Source organism: Aulostomus chinensis, chromosome 6, assembly GCF_037954235.1.
Source record: "Aulostomus chinensis isolate RoL2024-O1b breed Wild chromosome 6, RoL_Achi_v1.0, whole genome shotgun sequence".
NCBI classification, from domain to species: Eukaryota; Metazoa; Chordata; class Actinopteri; order Syngnathiformes; family Aulostomidae; genus Aulostomus; species Aulostomus chinensis.
In genome coordinates, this window is record NC_141325.1 from 31,304,137 (window position 1) to 31,328,789 (window position 24,653).

At 49.1% G+C, this 24,653-nt stretch overlaps 3 protein-coding genes across 5 annotated transcripts; all 3 read left to right on the forward strand.

Moving 5' to 3' along the window:
* The first annotated feature begins 1,161 nt into the window (after positions 1–1,161).
* Positions 1,162–14,809, forward strand: susd1 (sushi domain containing 1). 2 transcript variants are annotated; one of them, XM_086207576.1, is made up of 16 exons: positions 1,162–1,637; positions 1,778–1,921; positions 3,006–3,161; positions 5,009–5,161; positions 5,489–5,668; positions 6,956–7,135; positions 7,229–7,408; positions 8,177–8,356; positions 8,510–8,689; positions 11,617–11,781; positions 11,872–11,966; positions 12,041–12,227; positions 12,310–12,406; positions 12,579–12,801; positions 13,578–13,617; positions 13,757–14,809. In XM_086207576.1, the coding sequence occupies exons 1-16, from the start codon at positions 1,589–1,591 to the stop codon at positions 14,008–14,010; spliced, it is 2,463 nt and encodes an 820-aa protein (XP_086063702.1). In that variant the 5' UTR covers positions 1,162–1,588; the 3' UTR covers positions 14,011–14,809. The 2 variants fall into 2 exon arrangements, with proteins under 2 accessions (XP_086063702.1, XP_086063701.1); XM_086207575.1 differs by lacking the exons at positions 6,956–7,135; positions 7,229–7,408; positions 8,177–8,356; positions 8,510–8,689 and having other exon boundaries at positions 1,185–1,637; positions 13,757–13,850; positions 14,163–14,753.
* A 240-nt stretch (positions 14,810–15,049) lies between these two features.
* zbtb26 (zinc finger and BTB domain containing 26) lies at positions 15,050–18,607 on the forward strand. 2 transcript variants are annotated; one of them, XM_086207577.1, is made up of 2 exons: positions 15,050–15,503; positions 16,253–18,607. In XM_086207577.1, the coding sequence occupies exon 2, from the start codon at positions 16,280–16,282 to the stop codon at positions 17,606–17,608; it is 1,329 nt and encodes a 442-aa protein (XP_086063703.1). In that variant the 5' UTR covers positions 15,050–15,503; positions 16,253–16,279; the 3' UTR covers positions 17,609–18,607. The 2 variants fall into 2 exon arrangements, with proteins under 2 accessions (XP_086063703.1, XP_086063704.1); XM_086207578.1 differs by lacking the exon at positions 15,050–15,503 and adding an exon at positions 15,550–15,631.
* Positions 18,608–18,784: 177 nt separating this feature from the next.
* gucd1 (guanylyl cyclase domain containing 1) lies at positions 18,785–24,613 on the forward strand. Its single transcript, XM_086207580.1, has 6 exons — positions 18,785–19,461; positions 19,549–19,633; positions 20,550–20,715; positions 20,794–20,885; positions 20,968–21,209; positions 23,815–24,613. The coding sequence occupies exons 1-6, from the start codon at positions 19,455–19,457 to the stop codon at positions 23,904–23,906; spliced, it is 684 nt and encodes a 227-aa protein (XP_086063706.1). The 5' UTR covers positions 18,785–19,454; the 3' UTR covers positions 23,907–24,613.
* The last annotated feature ends 40 nt before the right edge of the window (positions 24,614–24,653 follow it).

A 24,653-nucleotide genomic window follows, 5' to 3' on the forward strand; every position in this document is an offset into this window, starting at 1 on the left:
GTCAGAATGCTCAAGGAACGTACCACTTTCAGCCAGGATGGCCTGACAGAAACTAGTAAATTAACCTCCACCTCAGAGGTTCTTGCCGGGGACTGAAGGGCCCAGAACTCCTTTCATCAATCCAATAATTATTTGCTCGACTTTTAACACCAAATTAACAATGAGAGCAGCTTTAATCTTTTATCTTTGCATCTCAAAGGCACAGTTCATACAACAGACGTAAAGACAAGCAGCATGACGTGGACAATGCATACATAAACCATATTACATGAGAACATGGAGAATCTCCATGTTCTTTATACATGGATATATGGATAAGTGTGTGAGCCCATCAGGCCCAGACTGGTCTCTGGTGTGGATCCCGTGAGACCATCAGGCCCAGACTGGTCTCTGGTGTGGATCCCGTGAGACCATCAGAACTAGACTGGTCTCTGGTGTGGATCCCGTGAGACCATCAGAACTAGACTGGTCTCTGGTGTGGATCCCGTGAGTCCATCAGAACTAGACTGGTCTCTGGTGTGGATCCCGTGAGACCATCAGAACTAGACTGGTCTCTGGTGTGGATCCCGTGAGACCATCAGAACTAGACTGGTCTCTGGTGTGGATCCCGTGAGTCCATCAGAACTAGACTGGTCTCTGGTGTGGATCCCGTGAGACCATCAGAACTAGACTGGTCTCTGGTGTGGATCCCGTGAGACCATCAGAACTAGACTGGTCTCTGGTGTCTCCAGGAAAACAAAAACAGCTCCTTCGGCTTTTGTCTTTCACTGATCAGGGCTTTGGAGACACGCAGAACTACTAGGAGTTCCTCATGCCAAAGATGACTGCTCTTCCCCTACTGGGCACAACATTATGATGCCACATTGCTTGTGACCTTTGACCTTTTGGATATAGAATATCATTACACGTTGGATGTTTGGGTGAAAGAAACATCTGACATTTGGGTGAAACGTTCCTCAGTAACTCAGTCAGACTGGGGTGTGGGGGGGCTGGCGGGGTTTAATCAGCCCAGTCCAGCAGCACTGGTGTGAGGTCATGGTTGACTGGTTTGAGTGACAGGCCCCAGTTAAGACCCTGCTGGGGGGAGATAGCACTTCACCAGACTTATCTCCCCCTCCCACCCTCCACAAACTGGTGTTGGGGGAGGATGATGGGCCCATTTACGCGGAACGAGCGAGTCAGGAGCCTCTATTTTGGGATGTTTTGTTCGCCCGTATACAAGTAACACTCCTAAACATGAACTATGCCACACAAGCCGCACTGGGACCTGCGTCCCCTGTGTGCTTCTTTTTAGCCAGTGAGAGACAGCTGCCGTCTGAGGACGCACTGATGAGTGGCAGCAGGTTCGTTGGACCAAATATAGCCGTTATCATCCTCCGCAGTGGCATCAACATGTGTGACTGAACATGTCAAACCACTAAAACCAGCTGCAGCAAAACCACTGAAAGGGTTTTCGCTCCCAGCGTCATCTGAATCCTGGTTATCAAATCCGCTCAGTGTCTCCAAAGTCCGGAAGTCAAAATGAAACGGAGAGAAGGCAGAGACGAGGAGGAGAGAAGGTGAAGGGAAGAATCCCACTCTGGAGAGAATGGCTGACAACACTGTTATTGTCTTCTTTCTGCTTTGTGTGATTGCAGGTGAGCATATTGGTGATTATTGGAGGTCAATTATATTTTAGTGTGTTAAAGTCACCTAGAAACCCAGCAGCTGCCTTCAGGACCCTGACTAATGGATGCACATCAACCCCCCCCCCCCCCCCCTCCCCAAACACACACAGACATGCCAGCAACCAGCCAAACCCTGGAGGACGTATGTGCTACATGCCACGCTAATGCAACATGTGAAGAAAAGGCTGATCTTTCTGGAAAAGTTTGTAACTGCAAGTATGGTTTTGTGGGAAATGGAAGATCCTCCTGTCAAGGTGGGAAACGTTTTTTCATGTTTTATGATGTATTTATCTATTTTCATGTATTATGAAGTTTCTTTGATTCAGCTGATTCAGAAGAGAGATGGAGTCAAAAATGACTCATAAGGTAGTTCTGGACATCCAATATTCTAATTCATTTAAACTTTTTAGATGTTAATCTCAACAATGGAATTAATGGCTGTGTATAATATGACATGCAGTCAAAGATTCAGTGTTTTGGACATAACAAGCGCTCACCAGCACAGTTTCACACCTGAGATCTTACTGTTACCTGCCCAGCTAATTGATTAGCATTTAGGAGCTAGAGGGACAGATATTTACCTCGTGAGTTGATGGACTTATGTCACACGGACTGCAAATCCACCTGAGACTGATTTATCTGCTGGGTTTGTAAATTTATCAACTTTTTGCTCATTATTGATATTATTAAAGTGACTTGAACCAAAAAGTATATTTTATCTTTCAAACACTAATTTAAAGTGTCCAGAGCTCATGAAGATGTTTTTTCCCTCCTGCATCACTTCTTTGCGACCCCAGAATGCAGGAAGAGCCAGACACTTATATGTAGCTGGAAGCTAATGGAGACATGACGGCTAACGGCAGCTAACGTTTTCCAGGTCACTGTCCGCTATGATCCAGGTCTTCTTAATCAAGACGCATAATCAGTAATCCACAAGTACTTTGACTGGAGACCAAAATGAACCAGAACACTTTGGTTCTGCTTAAATTTGAAGGAGCATGAGCTACTTGTGCTGAAGCATCAAAACCCTAGCTTAAGCATTTAGTAGAATGAACGTCCTTGTGCTGCTTCACAGTAGCGCTGAACTGGAAGTGCTACAGTTAGCTTTTATCTCCAGTCAGAGGTTCAGAAGATGTGGATTTTACCAGACGATGACCTGGAGAGTTTGTAAACGGATGAATGATGACAGTTCAGCAGTTGTTAGCTGTCAGTATCCATTAGTTGTACACAAAAAATCCCATCTTTGGTGAAGTATTGCTTTCAAGGGGGATTAAGAGAACAGGAACCTAAGTCTTCACCTTAATAATGAGGTTGTACCTGCATTGTTCCTGCGTCTAGATAAAGATGAATGTCAAATAGGAGCCGTGAAGATGTGTGGGCAGCACACCACCTGCCACAACACGTACGGCAGCTTCTACTGCACCTGCCTGCATGGATACCACCCCTCCAACAACCTGCCCATCTTCATCCCAAATGATGGAACCCACTGCCAGGGTGAGTTGACCCACACGGCTCAGAAGAAAGTAGACTGGAGTCCTGTCTCCAACATTCATAGAATCCTTTGATATTATTAAAATGACTTGAACCAAAAAGAATATTTTATCTAATTTAAAGTGTCCAGAGCTCATGAAGATGTTTTTTCCCTCCTGCATCACTTCTTTGTGACCCAAGAATGCAGGAAGAGCCAGACACTTACATGTAGCTGGAAGCTAATGGAGACTGACGGCTAACGGCAGCTAACGTTTTCCAGGTCACTGTCCGCTATGATCCAGGTCTTCTTAATCAAGACGCATGATTGCGTGATCAAATAGGAGCCACGAAGATATGTGGGCAAAACTAACTAGAACACTCGGGTTCTACCTTAATGTGAAGGAGCATGAGCTACTTGTGCTAAAGCACACAATCCACACAAGCATAAGCATTTAGTTGAAAATACAGCAATTTTGCTATTTTCTCAATCATTTAAAGAAAAAATAGTTTTCATGAGAACACAAAAAGTGATTTAAAACAACTGTATGTATTTAAGTTTTCTGAATATTGAATGGAATTTCCCCCACAGATGTGTTCAAGTTAATAATTGAATTAATTAATGTGATGTTGAAGTGGTTTTGGGGGTTGAGGGAGAGGTAGCACCTCTGAGGGCACTACAGTTCTGTTACTGGTTGATCCTGAACCGGGGGGATCTGTCTACGGTTCCAGGCAGAAGAACAGGGGTGCTGGGGGTCCACCACTTAGCTCCCTGCTCAGTGAACCTCAGGATGGATAAAGTCAGATATCTTCATCCCAGACCAGTCAGGTGTCTTGTCTGAGGGTGGAGGTGACATGTTTGTTCCTGGGATCAGCCTCCCAAAGACCATCACCATCAGTGGACATGGAATGTTGGGAGACTGGATGTCTGTAGAGAAGTGAAGGCACTGAGCCATGAAGCAGCCATCCTCAGACTGGACCTGCTACAGCAGACAGTGGAGAGGAGAAGCTTCTGGGCAGCAGCACAGTGGAGGCTTCAGTCCAGCCATCAGCTGCACGCCAGCATCCAGCAGGCTGCTCTGAATCCTCCCAGTTTACGCTCAACAACACCTTAAGATGACGGTACAGCTGAAAGGTTTTATGAAGAAGTAAGGTACAAGCAGGACGTTCGGGACAAGACAAAGCAAGAGACGGAGGCCATGAGCTGCCCTCAGTCCTCAGGCCTTTGTTCCCACACACACACCAAACAGCCAAATACACAACAAGCTGGTTGCACCCTCACAAAGGTTCTAACCAGGCATCAACAACCCCCCAGGGGCCGAACATAGAAGTGACACAATGAGCTCCTGATGATGCGTAAAGTTGAACTGAAGACAAAAGAAAACATCACAACTCACATGTTCAATTCAGTACCGACAAGCTAAAAGATCCCACATGACAAGAGTGTTCAGTTCATCTTCATGTCCGTGGCATCAACTCTCCATAACGCTGAAGAAGAAGTAAGGAATGGCAGCCATGATGTATGTGACAAAGTCAGATGCCCCCTGACCAAGAAGGAGGAGCCAGACACAGTGTGGCAGAAGGCTTCTGTCAACAGAAATATGAGACTGAGGCTGACAGAGAACTGGACCTGAGACCAATGGGATAATGTTGGCACAGCTTACAGAACATTGGAAACGTTTCCCCAGTAACTTTTCTTCTCTTCCATCCACCGATGGGCTGGAAACTACCTAGAACTCCTAAAATATGAGAGAAGACCCAAACTACTGGCCAGTACCACCAGAACCAGTGTGACCATGGAGATGCACCAGTTCTCCAAACTGAAGTAGAGGTGATGATATCATGCTCATGTTCTTCTCCCATTGGTTGTGCAGACATTGATGAGTGCAGGATCTCAGGGCTGTGTGGAGAGGGGGGTCAGTGCAGGAACCTGGACGGCAGCTTTGACTGCAGCTGCCGGCGGGGATACCAAGTCCATGATGGAACCGAGCCATTTCACCCTCACCAAGACCAGGCGTTCTGCAAAGGTACGGTTCCATTAACAGGTTGTTTCACAAGAATCAGTATTTCTGAGTCCAAAATTTTGACATTTTTCACAGAAGTCACTAGTCAGTAATTCCAGGATGGGTTGGATCTGAACCGAGTGAACAGCACGCCCGTACCACACTGCTGCTGACTAAAATATCACTCTGGAACCATGAATTGGATAAATAATTGACCAAAAATGTCTGCTGTGGAAAATGTCCGTGAGCGTTTGGACAGCCACAATTATTCGTGCTTAGTTGTCACATGACCATCTCCTGCTGGCTGAATCAGGAAAGGAGTAACATGACTGATGTTCTGACCCGCCTTAGTGGTGGACTGTGGCCAGCCGGCACCGTTGCAGGGCTCAGTTCTGCTGTCAGCTACAGGCACCACATATGGAAGTGTGGCTGTGTTTGAGTGTGGTGACGGCTTCCTGTGGAGGGGCGGAGTCAACACGTCACTGTGTGGAGCTGATGGACAGTGGAGGGGGCGGAGCATGCGCTGTGAAGGTAACAGAGAATCTGTCTGCTGCTCAGATCTTCTCCTCAACATTAGAGCATGATGATGATGATGATGGTGATGATGAGGATGATGATGATGATGGTGATGATGATGATGATGATGATGGTGATGATGAGGATGATGATGATGATGGTGATGATGATGAGGATGATGATGAGGATGATGATGATGATGGTGATGATGATGAGGATGATGATGATGATGAGGATGAGGATGATGAGGATGAGGATGATGATGATGAGGATGATGATGATGATGAGGATGAGGATGAGGATGAGGATGATGATGGTGATGATGAGGATGATGATGATGATGATGATGATGATGAACTGTCTACTACAACTATCATGAACTTTCTTCACTCCTGGGTGCTCAGAACAGTCACTGTTAAGTACAAATGCTTGTTCGTTTTATATTATTGCCAGTGTGCACCAGTGCCTCACCGTTAACCTTTAATCTTTAACCCTTGACCTTTAACCCTTGCATAACTCAGGACCTTAGAGGACTTGTGTCCTCTAGTATGAAAATGGCAGCAACCCTGATATTATTCTAACTCTCTCCAAAGTTTGTGAGTCTCTTGATGAGAGTAGCAGGTGACAGCAAGTCACGGTTCCTCCTTTAGTTTAGTTTAGTTTGAAGACTTCTTCTTCCGGTCGGCCGGTTGCTCCTCAGCCGAGGGCCGGAGCAGGAGGGAGCCGTGAGCCCCGGAGGAGAGCACTCAGTCCATTTGACACCATGAAAAACAGACGTTTTCTGAATGTTAGGTCTGTTGGCCCGCCCCTGGGTGGAGGGGTGATCGGTATCATTGGTACGTGAAAATGAAATTTCACTGGCAGCGTTAAATTCTGGAAATAAATTCTTTCTTTCAGTTGTAAGGGTTCCCAGATGAATTCATGATAACGCTGGACAACATTTTATTTCTGAACGTCCATGAATTGTTACATGACGCATTTAATTTAATTATCCCCATATTTCTCACAAATCAAAACATGGCTCCGCCTCCTCTTCAAACCTGACCGCCCTCGGGAGGCCACGCCACTGTGTGCTGCTTCTCACACCTTGGAGGTCATGACGGATTTCTGTTGAAGTGCAATGAACACATTAAGGTTTCTAGATGAATCGTAGACATCAACCTTAACGGCACAGAACAAACAAGCGCCCATCTGAGTTCCATCGGCCAGTTCCAGGGGTGTGGAGGTCATGTCAAGGACCGATTCTTCTGAGCGGTTTTCTCGGGTGGCCGTGGTTTCATGCATGGCTCTGTTGGCTTGCAGGGGTGGACTGTGGCCCCCCCCCAGCCTTCCCTCACTCTTTCATGCTGTGGAATCGGAGCTCCAGGATGGGCTCTCAAGTGCGTTACCAGTGTAACTCTGGATACCACAACAGTGGACAGAGCGATGTCTCCACCTGTACCTCTGCTGGACAGTGGACTGGGGCATCTCTGCTCTGCCAAGGTACCTCGCTCCTCTGTCTTCAGTTTTGCACTGTCCCCTACTGCTGTGTTCCACATGCTAGTGCTTATATGATGTTGTGATTGTTCCATGTAGAGATTCTATGTGGAAATCCTCCAGTAATAGAATCCAGTGAGCAGGTGTGGGACGGAAACTCGACCCCTGGCAGTTCTGTGGTCTATCTCTGTAAAGACGGCTTTTATAACAAAGGAGGACATCATGTGTCTATCTGTAGTGATAGCGGTCAGTGGACCACCCCAACCCTCTCATGCCAAGGTAATTCACTCACAGATTAGGCAACAGCAGTCCTCTTCCACTTCTTATAGTTCTATTTTACCATGTCTCGGGGGGTTATATTTATTACTTATTATATTGATTTATATTTTAGGGCAGATCATTTTCCTACAGACACACACCCACTTTTAGTGAAAGCCCCTTATTGTTCATTGTCCCCAGAACCAGACACGAGGTTGAGCCCCTCCTCTATGGAGCTGAGAGCCGCATTAGTTAGCTTAGCATAATGACTGGTAGTGGGTGGGAAGTGCATTAATATCAGGAGGGTTGTGTGTAACCTTGGTGATGAATACCAGTTTAACATGAGGAGACGTTGTAGTGGTAGAATCAGACACGTAGCTGGAACTACTTTCCTGACTGGGAGCAGTGATTTGACGCAGCACCTCCAAAGCTCCACTGGAACTTGGGTCAACAGAACCAAAGGTTTGTTGAGGACTAGAAGAGCGACTGCTGCGACTGATTTTTTTCACCTCCATGTAACATTTGTCTCAGCAATACTGTGTGGTGACCCTCCTGTGCTGCCACACACTAGCCAGGTGTGGAATGGCAGCTCCACCCCTGGAAGCATGGTCACCTACTACTGCAAAACAGGATTTTATCACAGTGAAGGAGACGAGGTGTCCCTGTGCACCACTAAGGGTTACTGGACTGAACCAAAGATCTCCTGCACAGGTAACAGCAGCTCTGTGGTTGGTTATGATTGTCCAGCTGCTGTCCAGATGTTAAAGAGTCTGGTCTTCATGTGTGTAGAGGTGGACTGTGGGGCTCCTCCTGACATCCCTCACTCCATCCTGCTGTGGGATCAGAGCTCCACCGTGGGCTCGCAGGCTCTTTATCATTGTCTCCCTGGATATCGCAGTGTTGGACAGACAAATGTGTCCATCTGTACTGGGCGTGGAGACTGGGACCAGGTGTCTCTGCAGTGCCAAGGTGATCATGAGGGCTGCCCTTGTCCTTCTACCTGCACTCTTGGGTTGTTACTCTGATGTTAACGCTGTCACGTGAACATAATCCACTGATGCTGCAGCTTCTAGTCGTCCACACTGACTTGCTGTCTTCTTCCTAATTCATGTCTGTGTGCAGAAATAAGCTGTGGCCCCCCACTAACCCCTCCCCATACTAACCTGCTGTGGGACAGGACCAGCCGTCCCAGCACTGTGGTGCTGTATGAGTGCGTGGATGGATTTCACCAGGAGACTGGAAATGCAATTTCAACCTGTCAGTCTTCAGGAGAGTGGACTCCCGTATCAGTACGCTGCAGAGGTACAGTAGTCAGGGATGTGACATAAGTAGTACTACAAACTAGTACCACCATGTTGAAGCTTCAGCCGTAACAGGAATCAGCTTGGTGACGCGTGTCTGGACCGCCACTGCTGTTCTTCTTCTTAGATTCTACATCTCTACAAAGACACAGTGGACGCATCACATGTCCTCTCAGGGGGAAACGGTCACTCAGCTCGTTCCTGGCGTTCTTCCTCCTGCTCTTTCTCGACTGCTCTCTTTTCCTGGTGAATTCACCTGTTAGTCTGTTTGGTTCTGAGTTCCTTTCTGAGGGTTCTGCCAGTTCTCTGGTGGTTTAAATAATAAAACCCCAGTTCCTGTATAGCTGCCTCCCTCCTTCTCCCCCTCCTCCTCCTCCTGGAAAGACATGCTGTCAGGAGCCACTCAGGTTCTCCTGTGTGTTAGCAGGGTTCCCTCGTAACCATTCACAATCAAACTCGACCACATAGCTGGCAAGATGTTTTAATTTCACTTCAGTAAAAATCTCTTTGGTGTTCCGGTGGAGCAGTGGTCCTCACTGTGGCCCCCCAGCAAGAAGGTTGTGGGTGGAGCAGTGGTCCTCCCTGTGGCCCCCAGCAAGAAGGTTGTGGGTGGAGCCCCGGCTGCAGCACGGGGTCTTTCTGGGTGAGTCTCCATGTTCTCCCTGTTCCTGCTGGGTTCTCTCTGGTACTCCAGCTTCCTCCACAGTCCAAAGACATCAAGAGGGACCAGGTTAATCCAGACTCTAAATTGACCGTAGGCGTGGCTGGGAGAGCCAATGGTTGTCTGTCTCTATGTGTTGGCCCTGCCATGGACTGGTGACCTGTCCAGGGGGAAGGCTGCTGGGATAGGCTCCACCCCCACCACCCTCAACAGGAGGAGAGGGGGAACATGGAGGGATGGATGATGGAGGGATGGATGGGTGGATGGATGGATGGATGGGTGGATGGATGGATGGATGGATAGATGGATGGATGGATGGATGGATGGATGGATGGATGGATGGATGAGTGGATGGATGGATGGATAGATGGATGGATGGGTGGATGAATGGATGGGTGGATGGATGGATGATGGATGGATGGATGGGTGGATGGATGGATGATGGATGGATGGGTGGATGGATGGATGAGTGGATGGATGGATGAGTGGATGGATGATGGATGGATGGATGGATGGATGGGTGGATGGATGGATGAGTGGATGGATGGATGGATTGATGGATGAGTGGATGGATGGATGGATGGGTGGATGGATGGATGAGTGGATGGATGGATGGGTGGATGGATGGATGATGGATGGATGGGTGGATGGATGGATGAGTGGATGGATGGATGAATGGATGGGTGGATGGATGGATGGATGAATGGATGGGTGGATGGATGAGTGGATGGATGGGTGGATGGATGAGTGGATGGATGAATGGATGGATGAATGGATGGGTGGATGGATGGATGGATGAATGGATGAGTGGATGGATGGGTGGATGGATGGGTGGATGGATGGATGAGTGGATGGATGGGTGGATGGATGGATGAGTGGATGGATGGGTGGATGGATGAGTGGATGGATGGGTGGATGGATGGATGAGTGGATGGATGGGTGGATGGATGAGTGGATGGATGGGTGGATGGATGGATGGATGATTGGTGGATGGGTGGATGGATGGATGGATGGGTGGATGGATGAGTGGATGGATGGGTGGATGGATGGATGGGTGGATGGATGAGTGGATGGGTGGATGGATGGATGGATGAGTGGATGGATGGGTGGATGGATGGATGGGTGGATGGATGAGTGGATGGGTGGATGGATGGATGGATGAGTGGATGGATGGATGGATGGATGAGTGGATGGATGGGTGGATGGATGGATGGATGAGTGGATGGATGAGTGGATGGATGGGTGGATGGATGGATGGATGAGTGGATGGATGGGTGGATGGATGGGTGGATGGATGGATGGATGAGTGGATGGATGGGTGGATGGATGGATGGATGAGTGGATGGATGGGTGGATGGATGGATGGATGAGTGGATGGATGAGTGGATGGATGGGTGGATGGATGGATGGATGAGTGGATGGATGGGTGGATGGATGGGTGGATGGATGGATGGATGAGTGGATGGATGGGTGGATGGATGGATGGATGAGTGGATGGATGGGTGGATGGATGGATGGATGAGTGGATGGATGGGTGGATGGATGGATGGATGAGTGGATGGATGGGTGGATGGATGGATGGATGGATGGATGGATGGATGGATGAGTGGATGGATGGGTGGATGGATGGATGGGTGGATGGATGGATGGATGAGTGGATGGATGGATGGATGGGTGGATGGATGGATGGATGAGTGGATGGATGGGTGGATGGATGGATGGATGGGTGGATGGATGAGTGGATGGGTGGATGGATGGATGGATGAGTGGATGGATGGATGGATGGATGAGTGGATGGATGGGTGGATGGATGGATGGATGAGTGGATGGATGAGTGGATGGATGGGTGGATGGATGGATGGATGAGTGGATGGATGGATGGATGGATGAGTGGATGGATGGGTGGATGGATGGATGGATGAGTGGATGGATGGGTGGATGGATGGGTGGATGGATGGATGGATGAGTGGATGGATGGGTGGATGGATGGATGGATGAGTGGATGGATGGGTGGATGGATGGATGGATGAGTGGATGGATGGATGGATGGATGGTGAGAAGCAGAAAAGTTCTGGGTTAATTTGTCTTCTCAACGTGCAGCTGATCAATCAAACGTCTGGACAGCTCCATTCTCCTGTGGTGATTCCAGAGTAGCAGTCACAATAACGTCAAAGAGAAGAAAACACAGTAGAGTGTCAGCTCTGACCCTTTTCTCAGGTTCAGTCGGTCGGTTGCTGAGTGAATGAATCCAAGCTGTTGTGTTCCAGCCAAATGCGGCCCGGTTCCCTTCCTCGCCCGCTCAGAGGTGGTCTGGCGTAATGGGAGCCTAGCGATGCATCGCTGTGTGGAAGGTTATCGCAGCTGGAGAGGCACCAACGTGTCTGTGTGCAGCAGCTCTGGTGTTTGGCTGCGAGCAACGCTCACGTGCATCGGTGCGTAACCGCCGGTAGAGGTCACCTGGTCTGGTGATCCAACACCCGCCTGAGTGGACTATCAATATTCTCATGTCTCCTACCTCACAGAGATCAAGCCTCCTATCAGTCACCTTTACATATCCAATGAGAAATGTTTGCACTGGAGAGCAGAGAAGTATGAAGAGGATACGGAAGTTTACAAGGTAACGCCGGACCTCCTCTGCCCAGGAGTCCATGGCTCTACGGTGAAATCTCTCACCTGCTGTCATTCCTCCAGGTGACCTACTCGGGAACTCGAGACTATGAGAGAACCTTCCATGACAGACGGAAGCAGCTTCTGAGCTCCAGGGCCAAGTGGGTGGAGGTCTGTCTCGACCTTCTTCCAGTTACTAACTACAGCATCTCCATCACTGCCGTGTCAGCACAATTCACAGCCTCCATCAGCACCAACACCAGTCTGACAGGTAACGGCGTTTACCTGCACCAGCTGTCTGCTGATTTGATATATGATACCGCTGAGGTCACGTGTACATGTACATCTGACAGAACCTCCAGCAGCACCAGTTGTCTACTACAGAGAGTTTGAGACCCCTGCACCAACTCTGAGGCTACGCAGATCACCTGATGCTCTGGACGCCATCAGGTAGCAGCAGTGACACATGGGAGCAGACAGGAAAAGTTAAAAAGCTGCAAAGCTGGAGAATGAGTTCCTGCATTTACAGGAACTCCAAAATGATGACAGCAACATTTATTTGAAGTGAAACTTGTGCTGTGACATGAAGATAAAGCTTTAATATTTTTTTCTTGGTCCTCAGTTTCTACCAGGTGTTGGTGCTTCCCGTAGAAGGCGTCGTGGTGTTCACCTGCTCCTCCGGTAGAAGCGAGTACATCGCCGCCCAGATTCACGTCTCACACATCACAACAGCGATGAACTTCACCGTGGGGGACGGACGTCACTACGGAGGCTTCCTCAACGCTCCTCTGGAGAACGGCAGGAACTATTACATCATCCTGCGAGCTGTTAGTCAGTGGAAAAGGGCGAGTAAATCATTGTTCTTCTGGAGTTACCAGATGGTCCGCATGTAGACTGACATTCTTTAGAGAATGAGGGCAGTCAACATCGCAAGCAAGAGGCCTTGATTGAATGTTAAAGGATATATCCTTCCGTGATTTGTTACTTGCTCATCATGTCACTCTTTCTTTTACCACTGAAAACAAATTATAAATTCCAGAGGAATGGAAAAAAACTTTGCATTGTCGACGTGACCTCTGCTAAATGCTAAATGCTGACTGCCCTCATTGTCTAAACCAGGGGTGTCCAAACTGGTCCAGTCAGGGCCGGTGTGGCTGCAGGTTTTCATTCCAACCCAGCAAAAGCAACACCTGATTCTACTTAAATCAACTAAGCTGCGTCCTCACAGCTCATTTGTTGGATCAGGTGTTGCTTTTGCTGGGTTGGAATGAAAACCTGCAGCCACACCGGCCCTGACTGGACCAGTTTGGACACCCCTGGTCTAAAGAATGTCAGTCAACATCACAAGCAAGAGGCCTTGATTCTTGCCCAGTCTTCTGTTGTATTCAGTTCATGTATAGAAATCAAACTGAATTATGTACTTACTGCTGATCTTTATCAGTCTCTTTCAGATAACACATCATCAAAGTACATGTAAACAAGATAAATTCAGATTATTATGGGTTCGCTGGTGACTACTGGGTTATTGTGTGTATGGACACACACTCAGCATGTCAGCTGAGGTGTGAGGAACAGCAGCGAACCTCTGCTCGTCACTGATGATCACATCTTTACTTCCCAGACTCTCAAAAGTTCCTGTGTCCTGTGGGCTAAAGTACGAGGTGATGACGCCGTCGCCAAACCCTGCCAGTTTGTTTGACTGAGTGTGTTCATGATACCAGAATGCTCGTGACAATTTTGATGTAAAATATTAAAACACGTTCCATCGCTTCTTCGTCACCCGTCATTGTCTCGTTGCAGGATCATCCTTCGTTCTGAAGTTGTCGTCTGTATCCGCTGCTGCAGCCGTTAGCATGGTCTCTTTAGCCGCTGTGGCTGGATACTGTTGCTCCAGGTGCGAACATCCCGCCACACTTCCTGTTTGCATCAGGTGGTGTGACAGAATGCTGAAGATTCACTTTGTGCTGGTCAGTCACTGGAAGTCAACACAGCTGAGATGCTGTGTTGACTTTGACTCGACCAGTGATTCGCTGGATCGGAGCTATGAGTTGTAACCACAGACAGCAAGTGCAATATTAATTTCCATATCTTTGATTTGTGTTGACGTTAATCCAACACACATTCATTCACTCATAAATGACTGCAGATGTGTTGGGAATGGACCCAAATGCACTTTGATGTCCTGTTTGCTCTCTTTGTTCTCCAGGTTCTTCAAGAGGATGTGACATCACTAATCTTGATGTTCTAGAGAAATCATTGTGTTCTCTCGGCAGATAATTAAGATGAACTACTTTATGATTGGATTGTTTTTATTAAATGTTAATGTGTGCTTGATGCTTCTGATATGATGTTGTGACCATCATCATGACAGGAAATGATGTTATAATTAATAGTCCTAAATGTGACTGGGCCACATTCATTAAGTATTCTAGCGGACAAATGTGCTCTTACACAGTTGGAACTGTCAGTCACCCAGACTCTCATGTGAGATGGTAGATGTCAGGGGCGGAGTCACAATTACCCAGCAGCCTTTGCTTCCTGTCTGTAAGACTGAACTAATGTGTGAAACAACAGCATTTTGCTGGTTTGATACGATAATTTGATCCTGAACTGGTGATTCACACCAGAGCTCCCGACTCCTGTTCCCAAGCATTAATAAAATGGATTAAAAATGTACGTTTCACTATTTAAAATATTTTATTTAGAATATGTATACATTCGGGGCGGCCCAGTGGAGCAGTGGTCCTCACTGTGGCCACCCAGCAAGAAGGTTGTGGGTGGAGCAGTGGTCCTCACTGTGGCCACCCAGCAAGAAGGTTGTGGGTGGAGCAGTGGTCCTCACTGTGGCCCCCAGCAAGAAGGTTGTGGGTGGAGCAGTGGTCCTCCCTGTGGCCCCCAGCAAGAAGGTTGTGGGTGGAGCAGTGGTCCTCACTGTGGCCCCCAGCAAGAAGGTTGTGGGTGGAGCAGTGGTCCTCACTGTGGCCACCCAGCAAGAAGGTTGTGGGTGGAGCCCCGGCTGCAGCACGGGGTCTTTCTGGGTGAGTCTCCATGTTCTCCCTGTTCCTGCTGGGTTCTCTCTGGTACTCCAGCTTCCTCCACAGTCCAAAGACATCAAGAGGGACCAGGTTAATCCAGACTCTAAATTGACCGTAGGCCTGGCTGGGAGAGCCAATGGTTGTCTGTCTCTATGTGTTGGCCCTGCCATGGACTGGTGACCTGTCCAGGGGGAAGGCTGCTGGGATAGGCTCCACCCCCACCACCCTCAACAGGAGGAGAGGGAGAACATGGAGGGATGGATGATGGAGGGATATTTTTTATTAGTAAGAATTAAAAGCATGTCACGACCGGTGGAGCAACAGTCTGGTCCATCCTCTCCTCAGCATCCAGAGTTTTGGCTCGATTGGACTTGAAGGACATCCAAGCCGCATGGGGGCGCTCGTCCCGCGTCAAAGCTGTTGAACACCTGCCTCAAACAACGAAGAAGCGGACGCGGACAGACCCGGGCCAGAGTTTCTCCCTCTTGGGTTAGGGTTCCAGGTGACAACAGGTAACTATTGAAGGGAAACACTTCGGTATGCAGCTACTTAGCTGCGCCGCAAGCAGCCCGTTAGCCGACGCGATGCAGCTCTGTACCGGAGGAGTTCGGCCTCAGTCCAACGTAGCAGCGGTGGACGGGTGACTCTGTCCCGACACGACAAGCCGTGGTTTTCCTCACAATAAATTAATGATAACCGTAACATCGCCGGGTTGGACTGAACTGGGCAGCTCGGACTCGGGCCTTGAAATTCTTGGTTTCTTTCCGCAGCAACGCTCAGCCTTTAAACTGTGCGAGCGCAGCCCCGTGTGGCTCTGATCCGCGGGCTAGCATCAGCTACCGGACCCTGCAGCCACAAGCACCAGTCCTCGCCTTTGGATCAGTCTGTGTTCGATTAAACAGTTGAAGTGTTTCATCAGAACCATATCCAGTCACTTACCGATGCCAACGCGCATTACCGTAAAAATTTGACTTAATGTTGTGTTTTGTGAGCTCACCTTATGAGTAAAGTTTAACCACCGAGATTAAAGTTCTATGGCATGACCACATCTGGTGCTGACTGGTTTTAAGGTGAAGCCCAGCAGGTTCCTCTCACTGGAAATGACCTGTTCTGGTTGTTTATGTGGGCGTTTCCTGTCAGGACCACGTGTGATCATAGATACTTACCCTGTCTTGATAGTTGCTGGTCAGAAACTGCGTCCTCTGTGCTAAAATCTCTTAATTTGAAACATTAATGACAGTCTTGGAATGTGTCTTCACAGGTTGGTGCTGTCGGTCTGTGGTTCACTATGGCCCAGAACCAAGTGATCCTGCAGTTCCGTTTTGCCTCGTTTGGGGACTCCATGCTGCAGAAGATGAACCTCCTTCGTCACCAGAGGCGCTTCTGTGACGTCACAGTGCGAATCAACCAGCTGGAAGTCCCCGGACACAAGGTGGTGTTTGCTGCTGGCTCGTCTTTCCTGAGAGACCAGTTCATCCTCCAGCAAGACTCCAAGGAGATCCAGATCTCCATGATCCAGGAGGCAAAGGTGGGTCGGCAGCTGCTGCTCTCCTGCTACACAGGCCAGCTGGAGTTCCCTGAGCTGGAACTGGTCCACTACCTGACGGTGGCCAGCTTCCTCCAGATGGGCCACATTGTGGAGCAGTGTACTCAAGCGCTCAACAAGTTCATCCGACCGCAGCCGCCACGCCATCTGGCGATGGATGTGGAGGAGAGGCATGAGAGCGAGGAGGAGGGGTCATCCTTGCATGCCTCCAGAGAACTAGAGCAGGGGAGGACAGTCCATCAGGAGGAGGAGGAGCAGGCAGAGGATGGCAACAGTGGGGATGAGGATGATGATGTCATCATAGAGCCCAAGTCCCCTCTCCCGGTCTCAGGGGCACACGCCAGGCAGGGTGTTGGGGAGAGTGACATCACCATAGTGAAGGTGGAGACTGTGTCTGACACAGCAGAAAGCTCAGTCACCAGCCCCCCCTCCGCCCTGCGCTCCCCAGAGCCCCAACACTCACTCATCAACTCCACGGTGGACAGTCGCAGTAGTGAGATGGCGCTGCCTCCTGGTATGGCGGGCTACCCGTTCACGCCGCCTCATCTGTCCCCTCTCGCAGAGAAACACAGCGGGCACCAGAGGAGTTACGACAAGCCCCTCCAGTGGTACCACCAGTGCCCCAAGTGCGCCCGCGTCTTTCGGCAGTTGGAGAACTACGCCAACCACCTCAAGATGCACAAGCTGTTCATGTGCCTGTTGTGCGGGAAGACGTTCACACAGAAGGGGAACCTACACCGCCACATGCGCGTCCACGCCGGCATCAAACCCTTCCAGTGTAAGATCTGTGGGAAGACCTTCACCCAGAAGTGCTCTCTGCTGGACCACCTCAACCTGCACAGTGGGAACAAGCCGCACCGCTGTAACTACTGCGACATGGTCTTTGCTCACAAGCCGGTTCTCCGCAAACACCTCAAGCAGATCCACGGCAAGAACAGCTTTGATAACGCCAACGAAGGCAGCCTGCACGACGGCGTACCCGATGAATACGAGGCCTGTGGACCTTTTTTTTGTATGAAACCAAATCAGTCGACCCAACCGGACATGACACAGACGTTCCACTCGGTTTGAGACATCGACCAGACGAGTCCAAGTAAGCTGGAACACAGTTGTCGTCACCAAACTTGGGCATGGAGCCGGCGCATCGTTCACTGCGGTGTGGGTGATTTCCGAGCTCGTGTCCATGTTGTCGTGGTTGACCTGGTTCTCGTGGCTGAAACCGGAGATCATGAATCTAAATAAACATTTCACTGTAGCTTCATCACTGTGGACGCTCCTCTTCCTCCAGGGTGGTTCATGTAGATGCCTTCATCTTGTACTTGAATTATCAGTAACACTGAAACACAACGTGACGACTGTATACCAGTAGTTCTAGCTAGGATTTGACATCGTTGTCTTTGTGCCACATCGTCCAGTGAAGAAGCAAATCCATGTCAGAATTGAAGACTCGGGACTTGATGAGTTCAGACGCGACTCGATTAAAACCTAGAAGACCTGCCTCTTCCCCGAGTTCAGAAATGTGCAAACTCAGGCTGTCAATCAAGTAAAAACATGGAATCCAGTTCATTGGAAGTTCAAACAGCAAAACGAAGAGGCCTTTTTGAGGCTGACATTCTTCCTCATCTGACTTCCAGCTGCTGAGTGGGATGGCGTCCAGAGATAGAACAATGATGCCAATAAATGTGTCATTTGTTGAATTCACTTCATTTCTCTGATTAGTTAGTCTGCCTCAATCAGCAGGGTTGGATTTCACCAGAAATGAATCAGTTCTGATGCAGACGACAATTGTTGTCAATTCCAAAGTGTTTTAATAAAAAGGTGTCTGGATGATGATGTTTGGCGTAGATCACAACCACGTTATTCTGCTCAGTCCTGTTTGTGGAGCAGCGCTCCAACTACAAGTGGAGGCCCTCCCAGTCAGGGTTGTGATGGGCCCACTGGTCACAAGCTGAGGGGGCATCTAAGCGGACCGTCTTGCTTAAACCAGTCTTTCTCACTCCCATCCGAACATCTCCCCCTCATTTGGGTTTGAATTTTATCCATCCATCCATCAATCAATCAATCAATCAATCAATCGAAGAAGGAGAGGGGAGGAGGAGAAGAGAGGAGGGGAGAGGTGAAGAGGAGGGAAGAGAAGAAGGGGGGGGGGGGCAAAATAACTGCTGAACATGCGATGTTTTCAGCTTCACCCAAAAATTCCATCTTTGTACAGCAGCTTCAAGTTTCCCCACCAGCTTCAGGTGGTGTCCCTTGGTGTTCTACTCAGAGATGTTCTTCATGGGAACACGTTTGTCGTGTTCTCCTGGAAGGCGTTGGAAGGGTGAACCCTTGAATGTGGAGTGGATTTGACCTGAGAGCCGATGTACACGATTGCGAGCTTTTGAAAGCTGACGACACGAGAGCAAGGCTCTCTGTCACACTGGAGGAGGACTCACCGCTGGAGCCTCACTTGTCCTGCACTTTTGTATTCATGTTCTACTCTGGACACGAACCAGGAGGTGGAGACACGCCCTCATTATCTCGGTATTTCTCCTGTATTTCCGTAACCGAAGAGGGAAAGAGAAGGGCGAGAGTCCGGTACACGAGGTGGCGCTGTGCACCTGTGCCAGAGGCCCAGTAGTAAAAGCGTAGAAGAAGAAGAGTCACGAAAGCAGGATTCTTCGGGACAGGGGGAGCCTCCCTGCCCGATCTGGCTCACGTCAGTGTTCCACCTCATCTTCGTCCTGGCAGCCTGCTAACACAGCGGGAGCTGCGGCTGTTAGCCGGCTAGCAACACTTGTTGTGTTCACCTGGTGCCATCTAGCACCAGGACACCTAGTGCCGGGTTCTAAATGCTGTAAACAAGCCTGGGCAGCTCGGTTAGCTGCTGGTTAGCTGCTGGCTAGCTAGCTCGTCCAAGGAGAGAGAGCCCAGCAGCATGACAGGTGAGTCGCACCTTATTCAGGCGTCTCTGACGCTTGTAACGTCGCTGCTGGAGGCTAAAATAACCGTCATAACGTCGGTTTCCTCAGAGGATGTCGTCCTGCTGAACGTGCCCGTCATCCGGCAGCTTTACCACTGGGACTGCGGCTTAGCCTGCTCCAGGATGGTCCTCAAGTAAGTCTGGAACATGTCAAACATCCCAGTACCGGCACCACGAGCCTTATCGTACACCGCGGTGCTACTTCTGACCCAATTCCTCGATATCGACAGGTCGGCACTGACGAGTTTATCTAATAAGATAAGACGTTTGTTGCATTATCCCCGGAAGTGTGGCTAAATGGCTTAGTGGGTGAAGGCAAATACACAATCTGGTAAATTGATATGATGACATCACTTCCTGGTAATACACTTTATAACCAGGAGAAGAACCCACCACTGCCATGGCACCAAACAATGATTCCCACCATCTAATGGCTTGTTCCCTCTGCTCACTTCAGCTCGGCTTGGGTCGGTTTGGCCCCGTTTCCACTGCCCCCGACACGGTACTAACCGTTACCATTTTGGTCCCTGTCCCTGGGGTTCCAAGTGAGCCAAGCGGGAACTAAAATGTGACGTAAACACATAGCGGGGCTCTGATTGGGTAACTCACCCGCTTACGTGGTCTACTTCCTATCATCCTGGCCTCGGTGGAATCCTGGTCATGGCTCGGTGAAGTCTCTCATTCTTTTCTTGGGTTCTGTTTCACTTTTAGTTTAAGCAAAAACCACTGACGAGCAGCAGGCATCACGCTGCCTCCATTGTTCTTGTGTCACACGCAAATTACGCCGGGGAACTCTCGTCCGGTGAGTCCACCCACGCTGACGTGGTACCAGTGCTAGTGGGAACGCGCCCGTACCGAGCCGACCAGAACCGAACCAAAGAGAGCCAGTGGAAACGCGCTCCAAGATGATATCCAGCCTCACCTGACGGCAGCCATGTCACACGGACGTGCTGCTCAGCTCTCGTAGAACCATTCGGGTCACGCATAGTCGAGCGGTCATGTTTTCGCTGAAGATGAAGGTTAATCCAAGTCATGTTGGTGGTGGTGCAGGTACCTCCACCCGGTCAGCGATGAGGACTTCCAGAGGGCCTGCTGGGAACTGAAGATGACCGAGAGTGTGTGGACCATTGACCTGGCGTACCTCATGTCCCACCTGGGAATCAAACACTGCTTCTGCACTCAGACTCTGGGGGTTGACAAGGGCTTCAGGAACCAGGTAGACGACCAGACTGTCTCTCAGTCCGAACCAGGTGTGAGCGGGTTCTCATCTGTCTATGTCCTGTTGTTGCTGCAGTCCTTTTATAAGAAGCACTTTGATACAGAGGAGGACAGAGTGAACGAGCTCTTCCTGAAAGCAGATAACAAAGGCGTGGTGGTCAAGAAATGGTGAGGCATTTTATCATCTTCCTCACAACCATGACGCCTTTGGCACCAAACACTGACGAGCATTTGTGGTTCCCTCTCATAGTTCTGTGACAGTTCAGGAAATCCAGTCTCATCTGGAGCAGAGCCACGTGGCAATTGTGTTGGTCAACGCCGTTGTCTTGACCTGTGAACTGTGTTCATCGCCGGCCAAATACTGCTGCTTCCTGCCTGTGGGCCAGAAGTGCTTCTGCAGGAAACCAGAGTACCAGGGCCATTTTGTGGTTGTGTGCGGCTTCAACAGAACCACAGGCTGCATCTTCTACAACAACCCAGCATATTCTGACAGTGAGTACACAAGTGGAACCAAGAACACATACGCCCATAGCTGCTGTCATTTATAATTGATTTATTAATTCATCTATTAATGGGAATTCAGTCCAATCAGGTTTATTAGTGTGTCACCAAACCCCAACCAAAGTTCTGTCCTGACTCTGTCCAAGTAGAGCAGGTCCAGCACCTCCCTCCTTCAATGAACCTCCACCCAACAATTCTCCATCAGCAGCACATCCTGCAACAGCAGCCACCAGAACCTTCCTTTACCAGCAGGAAGGTGGAGCAGATCCAGGATCAGTGGGGACGGAGAGAGAGCAGGAGAGCAGGACAGAGACAAAGACAGAGAATGGAGGAGGACAGGGAGACAGGAGGAAAGAGAGGGACAGAGATAAAGAGAGAGAGAAAGGAGGAGAGACTGATGGACAGAGACAAAGACAGAGAATGGAGGAAGACAGAGAGAGAGAAGGAAAGAGGGACAGAGAGAAAGAGAGAGAGAAAGGAGGAGAGACTGATGACAGAGACAAAGACAGAGAATGGAGGAAGACAGAGACAGAAGGAAAGAGAGGGAGAGACAGGAGGAGAGACTGATGGACAGAGACAGACAGAATGGAGGAAGACAGAGAGACAGAAGGAAAGAGAGGGACAGAGATAAAGAGAGAGAAAGGAGGAGAGACTGATGGACAGAGAATGGAGGAAGACAGAGAGACAGAAGGAGAGAGAGGGACAGAGAGAAAGAGAGAGAGAGAAAGGAGGACCAGGATCTGGGATGAAGGGAGAAGAAGAGGAGTCAGTAACACGTACGAGGACAGGAGGAGGAGAGAGAAGCCCAGTGCATCATGGGAGATCCCAACAGTCTGAGCCTAGAGCAGCAGATCTAAGGGCCAGCCTAAGCAGTCCTGACTATAAGCCTGATCAACAAGGAGGTCTTAAGTCTGCTCTTAAACCTAGAGAGGGGGTCTGGGTCCTGGACTGAAACTGGGAGATGGTTCCACAGGAGGGGAGCCTGATAGCTGAAGGCTCTGGCTCCATTCTACTGTTAGAACTCTAGGAACCAGCAGGAACCCTGCATCCTGGGAGTGAAGGGTTCTAGCTGGATCATAGGGGACTAGGAGCTCTGGCAGGGATGAAGGAGCCTGACTGTTGAGGACTTTGATGGTAGAAGAAGAATTTTAAATTCTGTTCTGAATCTGACAGGGAGCCATGCAGAGAAGCAGTCCAGGAGAGACCTGGTCTCTGCTACCAGTTCTAGTCAACACGCAGCAGCGTTCTGGACCAGCTGGAGAGTCTTTAGGGACTTATTAGTCCAGCCTGGTAGGAGGGAGGTGCAGTAATCCAGCCTGGAAGTGACAAAAGCAGGGACTAGTTTTTCTGCGTCTTCTTGAGCCAGGATGTGATCTTAGCGATGTTACGTAGATGGAAGAAGGCGTCCTGGAGATTTGTTGAATGTGGGAGTTAAAGGGTCCTGGTCTAAGAGAACTGCTAGGTTCCTACGGGGGGGGGCCAGGGTGGTGCCATCCAGGGTACCTGTCTCATCAGATCAGGTGGTCCTCAGGTGTTTGGGCCCAGCACAAGAACTTCAGTTTATCAGAGTTTAATAAAGGAAATGATGGTCCTCCATGTTTCCTGTCCTTCAGACAGGCCTCCAGTTCAGTCAGCTGGTTTGTTCCATGTGGATCATTGATGAGTTCAGCTGAGTGTCGTCTGCATAGCAGTGAACATTAATGGAGTGTTTCCTGATCATGTGACCTAGAGGAAGCAGGTACAGGGTGAAGAGGACTGGTCCAAGCACAGACCCTTGTGGAACACCAGAACTGACTGTAGTGGTCTCAGAGGAACCATCATTAACCAGTACCAACTGAGATGACCTAGTAAATGTGACCTGAACCAGTTTAGTGTGGTTCCTTTAATACAAGTGACAGGTTCCAGTCTCTGTAGAAGGATATGGTGGTCAATGGTACCAAAGCTGCACTGAGATCTAATCAGACCAGCACAGAGACCAGTCCCTCATCTGGTACCAGTAGGAGGTCACTGGTACCTTTGACTAGTTCTGTTTCTGTGCTAGGATGAACCCTTGAATTGATTTCTCTGAATAACTTCTTTTTCTCTTTTTTGCAATTTGTAAATATTTATGTGGGGAAGCTCCAAGTCTTCTATAAGAGAACCAGAATCAGTGTAAGCAGTATTAAGTAGTTCTGCACCATTTGGTAGTACTTAGTTAAGTAACCATAGAGGAGTCACTCAGGATGAAGTACGATCACAGTACGTACTCCATGGTAACAGTGGTATAATGATATATTGATTCTGTGATAATTGACAGATGCAAGACAATCAATCAATAGAACATGGTGATATCTCCCTCTGAAGAAGAGAACTTCCTTTATGAATGTAGAAGAAGAGCTGATGGATTTATTCACTGATCTGTGATACCAGACACACAACAGTTGAAAGGACGGGCGCCAACCAGAGCGTTGAGCCTCTTTGACATGCACACGGACAACACGCCAAATATGTTTAACCTCCAGGTTCCAAATATGATTGTTGATATTTTAATGGCAGTGGATTGATGAAGGATCGTGTGTGTGTGTGTGTGTGTGTGCGTGCGTGCGCGCTTGAGCAGGGGTATGCTGCACCTCTGTCAGTAACTTTGAAGAGGCTCGGCGGAGTTATGGGACAGACGAGGACATCCTGTTTGTGTATAAAGAGAGCTGACCGATCCTGGTGCTGGTGGACCTGGACATCATGGTGTGATGGTGGACTTGACTGCTGCTGAGGTCCCAGGTCGCCCTCGTGGGCCGGAGCGTCCAGCACTTGTGGATGTGTGAGGTTCTAGAAATACTACAAGAGCTGAATGACTGACGAGGATGTCAGACGACTACTAATCAGAACCTGGAAAAGAGTTAATCAGGAAATAGTGAGCGCATATTCAGGTTGTATGAAGACATCATCCTTGTCCCACCCCCAGCCTGACAGGCCCCGCCCTTGTCTCCTCCTCTTCCATCACTGGGATCCAGCTTGAACGTCTCAGGTAATGACGCCCAAAAGTGGGACTCGTGCATCAACTCGCTCAGTGCAATGCTGCAGCCTGCATCAGTGGCGTGCAGAACACGGAGGAACGCCAGCTCAGCTGTTCCCTTCACTTTGCTGGAAAAGGAAAAAACTCTCGTTGTCACAGCAACGCGCTGGATAGACGGAAGACTCTGCAGAGCTGAAGTGAAGATGTGGTTGTTTCCTTCTCACTGGTGACTCATTGATGGAGCTTCATGCACTAGACCTTTCACACCAACTTGGTTTATTTAATGAAACTTTAAACGTTAAATAGAAGAAATCAGGCATCTAAAACTGTATTTTTATCAAACATAGAGCTGCTTTTATTTTCTATGTTGTAATTAAAGGATTTCATCACAAAAGCTTGATTGATCAGGAGCTCAAGTGATTGAACACACACTCACTCACACT

Excerpts from the sequence above, each read along its gene's own strand:
- susd1 (XM_086207576.1), top strand. The coding sequence starts at position 1,589 with ATGGCTGACAACACTGTTATTGTCTTCTTTCTGCTTTGTGTGATTGCA. Across the intron at positions 1,922-3,005 it reads TGGAAGATCCTCCTGTCAAG|ATAAAGATGAATGTCAAATA; the intron begins GTGGGAAACGTT and ends TCCTGCGTCTAG. Across the intron at positions 11,967-12,040 it reads AGGATACGGAAGTTTACAAG|GTGACCTACTCGGGAACTCG; the intron begins GTAACGCCGGAC and ends TCATTCCTCCAG.
- zbtb26 (XM_086207577.1), top strand. The coding sequence starts at position 16,280 with ATGGCCCAGAACCAAGTGATCCTGCAGTTCCGTTTTGCCTCGTTTGGG.
- gucd1 (XM_086207580.1), top strand. Across the intron at positions 19,634-20,549 it reads TGCTCCAGGATGGTCCTCAA|GTACCTCCACCCGGTCAGCG; the intron begins GTAAGTCTGGAA and ends GTGGTGGTGCAG. Across the intron at positions 20,886-20,967 it reads GGCGTGGTGGTCAAGAAATG|TTCTGTGACAGTTCAGGAAA; the intron begins GTGAGGCATTTT and ends TCCCTCTCATAG.